The 10,274-nt window shown below is 44.6% G+C and overlaps 1 protein-coding gene across 1 annotated transcript; it reads left to right on the top strand.

Annotated features, from left to right (window-relative positions):
• The first annotated feature begins 604 nt into the window (after positions 1–604).
• supt16h (SPT16 homolog, facilitates chromatin remodeling subunit) lies at positions 605–9,586 on the top strand. The gene is made up of 24 exons (XM_076092433.1): positions 605–1,031; positions 2,062–2,154; positions 2,613–2,783; positions 2,949–3,101; positions 3,204–3,350; positions 3,530–3,681; positions 3,869–4,041; positions 4,306–4,396; positions 4,491–4,564; positions 4,684–4,796; positions 4,910–4,975; positions 5,354–5,452; positions 5,867–5,982; positions 6,075–6,228; positions 6,309–6,436; positions 6,645–6,907; positions 6,998–7,116; positions 7,203–7,441; positions 7,535–7,610; positions 7,744–7,913; positions 8,005–8,134; positions 8,212–8,338; positions 8,459–8,536; positions 8,653–9,586. Exons 1-24 carry the CDS (start codon positions 966–968, stop codon positions 8,775–8,777), a joined length of 3,123 nt encoding a protein of 1,040 aa, XP_075948548.1. The 5' UTR covers positions 605–965; the 3' UTR covers positions 8,778–9,586.
• The last annotated feature ends 688 nt before the right edge of the window (positions 9,587–10,274 follow it).

Genomic DNA, 10,274 nt, shown 5'->3' on the forward strand with positions numbered 1-10,274 from the left:
TATATATTTATTTTGTTATGATATAACTTGCATGGAAGAAGTTCAGTTTTACCACTGAATATTAGAAAAAAACCTACTTTGTAATACTTAAAAAAAACAAAATCTGTAATTAATATGGGAAAATAATAAATAATAAATAATAGTACGAAAGATAATATAAAATGTTCATAAAAACCTTTAAATTATTCCCCAAAAGCCAGAAAATAGTTGTAGCCCACGTGTGATTTGAACGCTGCAGTTTCTATCGCGAGATTAACGTCAGTGGAAGCGTTTGATGACGATGGCGGGAAAACCCACCATGGCGGGAAAAAGCAGCGTGGTCAAGACAAGGCAGAGGGCGCTGCTGCGCTGCAAATATCATTTGAATGCGCCACAAAACCATCACATTAAATCACAAAGTAACAAAAACAGGAGAACAGGAACTCGCAAAGAATTTAGACTTTTGTTCATCGTCTCCTTTTCACGTTATTTTATCACATCAGCAGCTTCTTTTAGGCGCCATGATGGTTTTAAATATCGTTTTGTAATTGTAAAAAGCTGATATGTGGAGACTCGGAGGGGGAGGGAGAGGCAAAGGAAGCACTAGGAGAAAGGAAAGGAGGAGGGACCGAGGACTTAATTATAACAGATTGGTGTGTGCGTGGTTGTGAGTGTGGCGTAAAGCCAAATTACATTATATTTTAATAATTTATCGTATTTTTAACCGAGTGATTGCTCATAAGTTTTTTTTTTTGCGTGGCTTTTTTTTTTTTTTTTTTTTTTACATAACCCCTTTCCTCAGTGGAAAAAGGCCTCTGTGGTCAAAATATAAAGGAAGTACGACTAGTAGTGGTGCGTGGATCTCGACAGGCGTGGAAAGAAAGTGCGTTATCGTTAGTTGACACTGATCATCATCATCCTCATCATCATCCGGCCCTGCTTGAGAAGCGAAGCCGGGAGCTGGAGTTTGCACCAGAGGACTCACCATGGCGGTAAACCTGGATAAGGAAGCGTACTACCGCCGGATCAAGAGACTGTACAGCAACTGGAAGGTAACAAAACGGACGATTTGAAGCTCGTGTCGTCTGCTGTGGTTAACTTGCACGTGGAGAAAGTGGGCTGTTGGGAGACAACGTTACCAACGGCTAAGTTAGCCGCGGTTTTTTCTCCTTAGCGAGTTAACTGTTGTGCCGTTTCTTTGCCCACAACCAGGCCTCAGTCTGCACATTGTGTACCTGCTTTATTTGCACTTTAAAAACAACATTTTTCAACTATACGTGTTTTAGAAGACGTCCCACCAAGTCTATTGTATCACAACATGCTATAACCGCTAGCAAACTCATGTTAGCACACTTCATCCCAATTCATCACGTTAGCTAGTAAGTTTGCTAACCGAGCTAACTTACATAGCCGAGCAGCTAAAATGTGTAGCGAGTTAAAATGACCAATGCATGACAAATACAACGCGTTAAAGTGAGCACTGAAACATAATACACATACATATACAGGTGTGCTTGACATTTGGCTGCCGAAGCCGTTGGCCATTATGTTAATGTCAGTTAGGGTTTGTAACGTCGCTACATGCTAATGTTAGCTGTGGCTAATTAGCATGAATAACGTCCCAGTAACATGTGCAGGATGCCTGCATCTTCTGGAAATCCCTTTTCTCTAAATGAGTACCTGTGTCTCATTATATAAACGCAACAGTATAGCTTATTTTTTAAGGCATTAAACTCATTGTTACTTGGAAGTTTTAACTTGGAAGTTTTTGCTTAGCTTTCTACTTGGTTATTACAGCCCAATTACGCAAATAGGTCCATTAAGGAACACTTTGTTTGCATTATAAGTCATTTAAAGACTTAAAAACAGCTTTATGAGACTTGCAGCCCCCCCAGTGTGCTGCCAGGTGTCTTATCATGGAGTCATGTAGGACTGATGCATTATTATTATTCATGTAACAACTGAAACCAGCACTCTTTGTCTACCAGCGATACTATAATAGTAGGAGCACCTCCAGTATGGTTTTCCTTTTCATGCATAACACTAGATGTGTGCTTGTATCTTTCTTTTTTGGTTTCCCAGAAAGGAGAAGATGAGTTTGGCAAAGTTGATGCCATTGTGGTGTCTGTCGGCGTGGACGAGGAAATTGTGTACGCCAAATCCACGGCCATACAGGTAAGAGCACACTCCAGCATTACAGGGTCACCTTTAAGATGCTGATGCATTCATGTGCAGCAATTAATTAAGAAAATAATCAACATTGCTTTATTATTCTTGTATGTAAACAAAGTCTTTCTTGAGCAGCAGTACAAGAAGTTCCAAAATCTTTAAAATACATTCGCAGCTAAACAATTAGCTTTAATTTATTCACCTATTCTTATTATGAGACTCCGTACGGCATCGCTAACGTTAGCTGCAGCGGACAAGGATGGACGGCTGCTCGACAAACAGTCAAAAACTGACCAAATGTTTGGATAAATTGCTGCTATCACCCCTCTTACATGTGAGGGTTTTATTGCATTTGTCACGACAGTTCTCAGCATTTTACACGTGCGTTTTAAGGGGTTTCACGGATGGATAACTCTATGAATCTGGTTCGTATACATGTTTTAGTTCTTCTTTTTTCCCCTCAGACATGGCTGTTTGGCTACGAGTTGACGGACACCATCATGGTCTTTTGCGACACCAAAATCATCTTCCTTGCCAGCAAGAAGAAGGTGGATTTCCTCAAACAGGTGGCCATAACTAAAGGCAACGAGAACGCCAACGGCGTCCCGCCCATCACCCTGCTCACCAGAGAAAAGGTAACCTGTGTAAAGACACGGAGGTAATGGCCTGAATACACACTCCCTTTTTTTGTACACTTATCTGCGCATGATTTGAGGGTGTGATTTTTGGGAGGCAGGCGTGGTGAACAGATTTTCTGTGTGTACGTCAATCAGATTCTTAACTGCCGTTTGGTGTCTCAGAATGAAAGCAACAAGGCCAACTTCGACAAGATGATCGAGGCGATCAGAGGCAGCAAAGACGGCAAGACGGTGGGGATCTTCAGCAAAGATAAGTTCCCCGGGGATTACATGAAGAGCTGGAACGACACCATCACCGCTGAGGGGCTGGAGAAGGTAAAACATGATCCAAAAAGTTTAATATTTTATATATAACTGTCTTGTATTCTCTAGTTTGGTCACACCTTTCCCTTTTTCACGTTGCTTCCTGACCTGCAGGTGGACATCAGCGCTGTGGTCGCGTACACGATGGCGGTGAAGGAAGACGGAGAGCTGGCGCTGATGAAGAAGGCGGCGGCCATCACCAGCGAGGTTTACTCCAAGTTCTTCAAGGAGCGCGTCATGGAGATCGTCGACGCAGATGAGGTGAGGAGAAGGAACAGTGGAGTCATGTTGGACTGATGATTATTGATTGAAGTTTACTGGACTAATGCTGGCAGTGTGTACTGGAATTGTAGCTGTTGAAAAACGTCTATCAGCCTCCTAGTTTTTAATTCCATGTCGGAGTAATTAGGAATTGTTTTGTTTCGCCCTCCCCCCAACAGAAAGTGCGCCACAGTAAACTGGCGGAGTCGGTGGAGAAGGCCATCGAGGAGAAGAAGTACCTGGGCGGTGCGGATCCTTCCACGGTGGAGATGTGTTACCCTCCCATCATCCAGAGCGGAGGCAACTACAGCCTCAAGTTCAGCGTCGTCAGGTAGCTCCCCTCACCGGAGCAGAGGCACGGTGATACGTTTTTTAAAAGTTGTTGGTAATTGTAACTTAGCTTAGCATAAAGACTGGATGCGTGAAAACGGAAGGAGAATAAAAGGCAAAACAACCTGAGACGATCGTACATTTTGACCCTGACCATCACTTTAACGGACACGTCTTTTCTGCTCCAGCGACAAGAACCACATGCACTTCGGTGCCATCACGTGCGCCATGGGGATCCGCTACAAGTCGTACTGCTCCAACCTGGTGCGCACCCTCATGGTGGACCCGCCTCAGGAGATGCAGGACAACTACAACTTCCTGCTGCAGGTGGAAGAGGAGCTGCTCAAGCATCTCAAACACGGTGGGTTCAGGGGCATGCTGGGAGCGTGGGAAATATTTTAAACTACTATGAATCTGCTGAAAATTACGTCGCAAGGACATGAATTCAAAATGTACAAAACTCAAAGATGGGCATAACATTTGAACATTTTAGAGGCTTTTTTGGCTTTAAAAATGACTAAAATACAATATTTGAAAAAAACTACCTAAGTAGGTAGTTATTACAAGCAGCAAGGCAACTGTGGTAAATACAGGGTTAAGTATATTTGTGTGTTTTTCTTTGCAGGAGTAAAAATCAGCGACGCCTACAACGCTGTTCAGGACTACGTGAAGAAGGAGAAGTCGGACCTCGTAGCAAAGCTGACCAAAAACCTCGGGTAGATGCTCACATTTTACATCTTTTTCTCCTCCGTGTTCTCGCACACGTTCACACACTCGTCTCACATATTGTTGTTTTCTTGTTCTTTGTAGCTTTGCAATGGGAATCGAGTTCAGAGAAGGCTCCTTGGTTCTGAACGCTAAAAACCAGTACAAACTTAAAAGAGGTGAGAAGTCGGCACATTCGGATGCAAATGTCTGTCGTTGTCTATGTTGAGTGAATGCGGTTCACGAACGTCTCTCTACATTACGTAATTGTTAAGCAGCTTGTGTGCGTCTCCTCCAGGCATGGTGCTGAGCATCAGTTTGGGTTTCGCCGACCTCGTCAATAAAGACGGCAAGAAGGACGAGCAGAGGAAGTACGCCTTGTTTATCGGGGACACGATACAGATCAATGAGGTACGCTTTCCCTTGATACGAGCGACACTGTAGAAACACTGTGACCTCAACATTATAAACAAGTACAAGTCACAGCAACTTATTCATCACAACCTGAAATGTTTCTGCAATAGGAAGAGGCGGCCACCATACTCACACCAGTCAAGAAGAAGATCAAGAATGTTGGGATCTTCTTGAAGGTACGCGGTTTTGCATCTTTTAACTTTTTGTCGCTAATTGCACGAACAAAAGGAAAAGGAAAGAAGAAGTTGAAGCTGAACAGTTCGCGTATGTATTGGATGTATTTCTAAAGCTGTTTAAAAAGATGCTTTGTCTCCTCCAAACTGTATTATGTAGTAACGTACAAGCGCCACACGATGGCAGTAGACGTTCAGTCACTGAATTTCCCACAACACTGGTCCTGCTAATGTTTCACAATAAAAGCCTTGTTCGGAAATTAAAGGATACCAGGGCTTTTACTTTGAAACATGCAGGTTGAATTTGTATCAACAGCGTAATGCAGTAAACATGATTTAATCACGATCATCGCAGCTCATTACATGGTTCTTTCTCCTCAGAATGACGATGAGGATGATGATGAGGAGGACGGGGACGATGCAGAGGAGCTGCTGGGGAAGGGGGCTCGTAGCGCCGCCCTGCTGGCCGACAGAACCAGAGTGAGTGAGGGTGCCTTTGTGTGGTCGGATACGTGACCGGTGATCAGTGTTTATGTGGCGCCTTGACGGAGTGTCAGTAACTAAGAGTGTGAATGTTTTTGTGCTCTACCAGCTACTCGGGAAGGTAAGTATTCAATGCTTTTCTTCTAAAGTCTCATCGGCTGAAGTGCTTTAGTTGTGAGAATCCACTTACTGATCGGGAGAACGTTGTCGTCCTTTTTTTTTATTTGAGTGAGTGTTTATTCATTTTTTGTGTGCGTTTTTGATTTCTCTGACCATCCAAAGCCGTGTAACACATGTCCGTATTCTGCATGTGTTATTCATTTATTTTCCCATCCGTTTTGTATAAAAAGAACCCTGTACTCTGGTGTCTTCTGCGTGCGATCACTCAGTTGCGTCTCTTGTCAAACTCAGAATGAGATGACGGCGGAGGAGAAGAGGCGGGCTCACCAGAAGGAGTTGGCGAATCATTTGAACGAGGAAGCCAAACGTCGTCTGACGGAGCGGCAAGGAGAGGAGCAGATCCTGAAGTGAGTGTGAATACTTAATAATGTCCTGATGATGCGGAGGGCCTCGCCACAGATTCATTTTGTGTTAATTGAGTTCCTCTTTTCCTCTCCAGGGCCAGAAAATCCAACGTGTCCTATAAGAACGTGTCTCAGATGCCCAGAGAAAAGGACATCCGAGAAATGAAGATCTTCATCGACAAGAAGTACGAGACCGTTGTCATGCCCGTCTTTGGTATCGCCACGCCGTTCCACATCGCCACCATCAAGGTACGCCGACGGCGCCGTCACCGCTGTTTATTCCCAGATTGTATTTTCATATTCACTAATGTTTTTTAAAATTATTTTAGAACATCAGTATGTCTGTAGAAGGAGACTACACCTACCTGAGGATCAACTTCTACGTGCCCGGCAGCTCTCTGGGGCGACAGGAGGGAAACATCTTCCCCAACCCCGACGCCACGTTTGTTAAAGAAATGTGAGTCTGAACTGTTTGCAAAAGAGAAGATTAGTTGTATTTGGTTAAAATGACATTTTATTGATTGACGGCACGGGACTGAAACTCATATCTCTGTCTGGTTTGATTGTTGATGAAGGTCTTAAATGACCTTGAAGTATGTTTGTGTCCTGGTCGTCTCCTATCCGTCCTCCTCACTTACTCTCGATCGGTACCGTTCTCCCCTCAGCACGTACCGAGCGTCCAACCTCAAAGCTCCCGGCGACCCGTCGGTGCCCTCCACCAACCTGCAGAACGCCTTCCGCATCATCAAGGAGGTGCAGAAGCGCTACAAGACGCGGGAGGCCGAGGAGAAGGAGAAGGAGGGCATCGTCAAGCAGGACTCGCTGGTCATCAACCTCAACCGCAGCAACCCCAAACTCAAAGACCTCTACATCCGACCCAACATCGCGCAGAAGAGGATGCAGGGCTCGCTGGAGGCGCACACCAACGGTGGGAGAAAGGCTCTTATTGGGATGAACAGGAGGGACGCTTAAACCTCCTTTTTTATTACTGAACACTCCCTCTCTTCTTCACCCACAGGTTTCCGTTTCACGTCGGTCCGCGGCGATAAAGTGGACATTCTTTACAACAACATCAAACACGCCATCTTCCAGCCGTGCGACGGGGAGATGATCATTGTACTCCACTTCCACCTCAAGGTAGCGTTATTGGTTCAACACTTGAGATGTTTTCGATACCACACACGCAGATGTTCGAGTACAACTTTAAAGTTTCCGTTTTCCAGAACGCCATCATGTTCGGGAAGCGGCGCCACACGGACGTCCAGTTCTACACCGAGGTCGGGGAGATCACCACGGACTTGGGCAAACACCAACACATGCACGACCGGGACGACCTGTACGCCGAGCAGATGGAGCGCGAGATGAGGCACAAGCTCAAGTCGGCCTTCAAGAACTTCATCGAGAAGGTGGAGACGCTGACTAAAGAGCAGCTGGAGTTCGAGGTTCCCTTCAGAGACCTCGGGTGAGTAAAGCGCCGCACCGTGAACACGAGAGGAGCCGGGACGGTGGAAGAGGTGCGCTCAATAAGCGGTTGGTCTGATTGTTCTGGTTCTAGGTTCCAGGGCGCCCCCTACAGGAGCACCTGTCTGCTACAACCCACGTCCGGTTCCCTCGTCAACACCACTGAATGGGTGAGTGAGCACACTTAACACCTCCTACCCACTGACTTAAAAACCCCATTTAAAATAAAAAATGTATCTTAATATTCAGTATTAATGCGGTTATCCCAATTTATTTTGCCCTCTTTGTTGGTTTTAACTCCAGCCCCCGTTCGTGGTGACTCTGGACGAGGTGGAGCTGGTCCACTTTGAGCGCGTGCAGTTCCACCTGAAGAACTTCGACGTGGTCATCGTCTACAAGGACTACAACAAGAAGGTCACCATGATCAACGCCGTGCCCGTCAACTCCCTCGACCCCATCAAGGAGTGGCTCAAGTGTGTTCTTTATTTATTTGTCAACTGCTTCTTTACGAACACAGGCTCTCCGGTCTCTGTGTGTTAAATTGCTCTCTTGTCTCTTTCTCAGCTCGTGTGACATCAAGTACACGGAGGGAGTCCAGTCCCTGAACTGGACCAAGATCATGAAGACCATCGTCGATGATCCCGAGGGCTTCTTCGAGCAGGGAGGCTGGTCTTTCCTGGACCCAGAGGGCGAGGTAGTGGACCAGAAACACTTCAAACAAACACGTTTGTGTGACTACGTCCCTCTGACTCTGTTTTGTTTTGGTCTCAGGGAAGTGGCGCCGAGGAAGATTCAGAGTCGGAAATGGAGGATGAAACTTTCAACCCGTCTGCAGACGAAGAAACGCAGGAGGAGGAGGACAGTGACGAGGACTACGACTCTGAGACGGAGGACTCTAGTAAGATTTATTATTTCAAACTGTTGGATTTACTACGGTAAATGGAGCTTATTCTCTTTGACACAATGTAGAGAAGTGAGTACAATAGTCACATCAGTTCCTTTACTTTTGTTTTTATAGATTTCAGCGGCGAGTCGGAGGGCAGCGAGGAGGAGAGCGGCAAAGACTGGGACGAGCTGGAGGAAGAAGCCAGGAAAGGTTTGTGAAATCCTCTACCAATAAACCATGCCTGGACATGTTGTAGTTAACGTGATTTATGTGTGAAGTGAGTGACAAAGCGATCGGAACAGAGAGATGATTTATGTTGTTTTTAGCTGACAGAGAGAGCCAGTACGTGGAGGAGGACACCACCACCGCCACCAACACCAACAACAAGAAGAGAAAGGTCCGGCCATCGGCCCACACCAGCGCGCCCAACAAGAAGAAGCGACGGTCCTAAAATATCTCTCTCACACACACACACACACACACACACACACTGCCAAACCTAGTTGACCCTTGACCCTTCCCTGTACTCCAACTGGCTCTTTTGACTCCTACACTTAAGACAAACAAAACACGCTCAGACACACGATGTGTATATAGACGTAGACGCCCAGTTATTTTCGTGTCGGTCAGTGAAGTGTCATGTTGAAATGGTAAGAAGGAACCAGACACACACACACACACTTCATTAGCTTGTTTTCCCCTCTCCTTCCTCATTGCCTCTTTTTGTTTCCACCTCCCATCTCCATCCATCCATCAGCGTTTCATGTCTGTGCGCGCGTGTGTGTGTGTGTGTGTGTGTGTGTGTGTGTGTGTGTGTGCGTGCGTGCATGTTTAAATGGGTTTTTATTGCGAGCGTTGTTTACTTTCTGTTGAGACAGACGACTTTCTTAACTAATGAATAATAAAAGAAAAGGCTTGACACATCCTCTGCCAAGTGTTTTTGTATAAAACATGAGACTCTCCACCTTCTTGTCTTTGTTTCACTCCCCCGTCATGTTTTCCTCCGTTTGTTAAATTGTAGTAATAAGATTGAACATTTTCTCTTTTTGAGGGGGGGGCAGATACAGTTTCTGATTTCTTCTTTTTTAAATGGGGTTTATAAACTTATGCACACACACACACACACACCGTCTCCCTCACACTCGTCCTCTCTGATCCTTTTTTTTTTCTTTTTTGTTAATTCCGAGTAGATTTGTTGTTGTACTGTTAATTCTGAAAATCCTGTTTTTTGTTTTTGTAATAAAATTCAAAGGAACTGTAGTTTGTTTTGAATGATCTGTTTTCTTCTCTGCTCGTTCGGAATCGTTCTTCCGTCGTTTATAATTAATTAAGGAAACGTTTTAGAGTTCGCCATTTGCAAAGTACCACAATGTGTTATAGCGATGACTGCCTCTGTTTTATATCACTGGACTTTTGAAAGGTTTTGGACTGTTGGTCGGACAGAAATAAGACATTTGAAGATGTAATTGTAATGCAGATATATTGGGGAATTGTTGGATATTTTCTGGCATTTTAAAGAGAAACGACGTCTTAATCTCAATTTAGTCTCATGTAACTAATCGGTTTAAAAAAGGGGTTAAAGATTATTAGAAAAAGGGAAACGATTAAAGCATTTCTGATACAAGTATCCCTTAAATTTAGTCATTAAAGGATTGTGACGTTCTGCAGAAACGATTCTCTCTGGTTGTAAAACTTGTTCATCACGTTTCTTTAAAGCAGTTTTTCATCATTTGGCCCAAACAGATGGTGTTAAATCACTCATCAGCTTCAGTTTAATGCTGTTAAACAGGCAGTGATGTATGCTGACGTGATTCTTCAAAGTCCCTCATATTTTATATTGGGACATTTTGGAGTGTTGTGTGTGTTATGTGGACAATCTGCTCACCTGGTCTTTTCAAAGCAAAGTTGTTGCTCTGACAAACAAATGTGCTGTCCAGACATCATGTAC

Source organism: Anarhichas minor, unplaced genomic scaffold, assembly GCF_050575085.1.
Source record: "Anarhichas minor isolate MPS153535 unplaced genomic scaffold, ASM5057508v1 ptg000016l, whole genome shotgun sequence".
Taxonomy (NCBI): Eukaryota; Metazoa; Chordata; class Actinopteri; order Perciformes; family Anarhichadidae; genus Anarhichas; species Anarhichas minor.

Excerpts from the sequence above, each read along its gene's own strand:
- supt16h (XM_076092433.1), top strand. The coding sequence starts at position 966 with ATGGCGGTAAACCTGGATAAGGAAGCGTACTACCGCCGGATCAAGAGA. Across the intron at positions 4,976-5,353 it reads ATGTTGGGATCTTCTTGAAG|AATGACGATGAGGATGATGA; the intron begins GTACGCGGTTTT and ends CTTTCTCCTCAG. Across the intron at positions 8,135-8,211 it reads TCCTGGACCCAGAGGGCGAG|GGAAGTGGCGCCGAGGAAGA; the intron begins GTAGTGGACCAG and ends TTTTGGTCTCAG.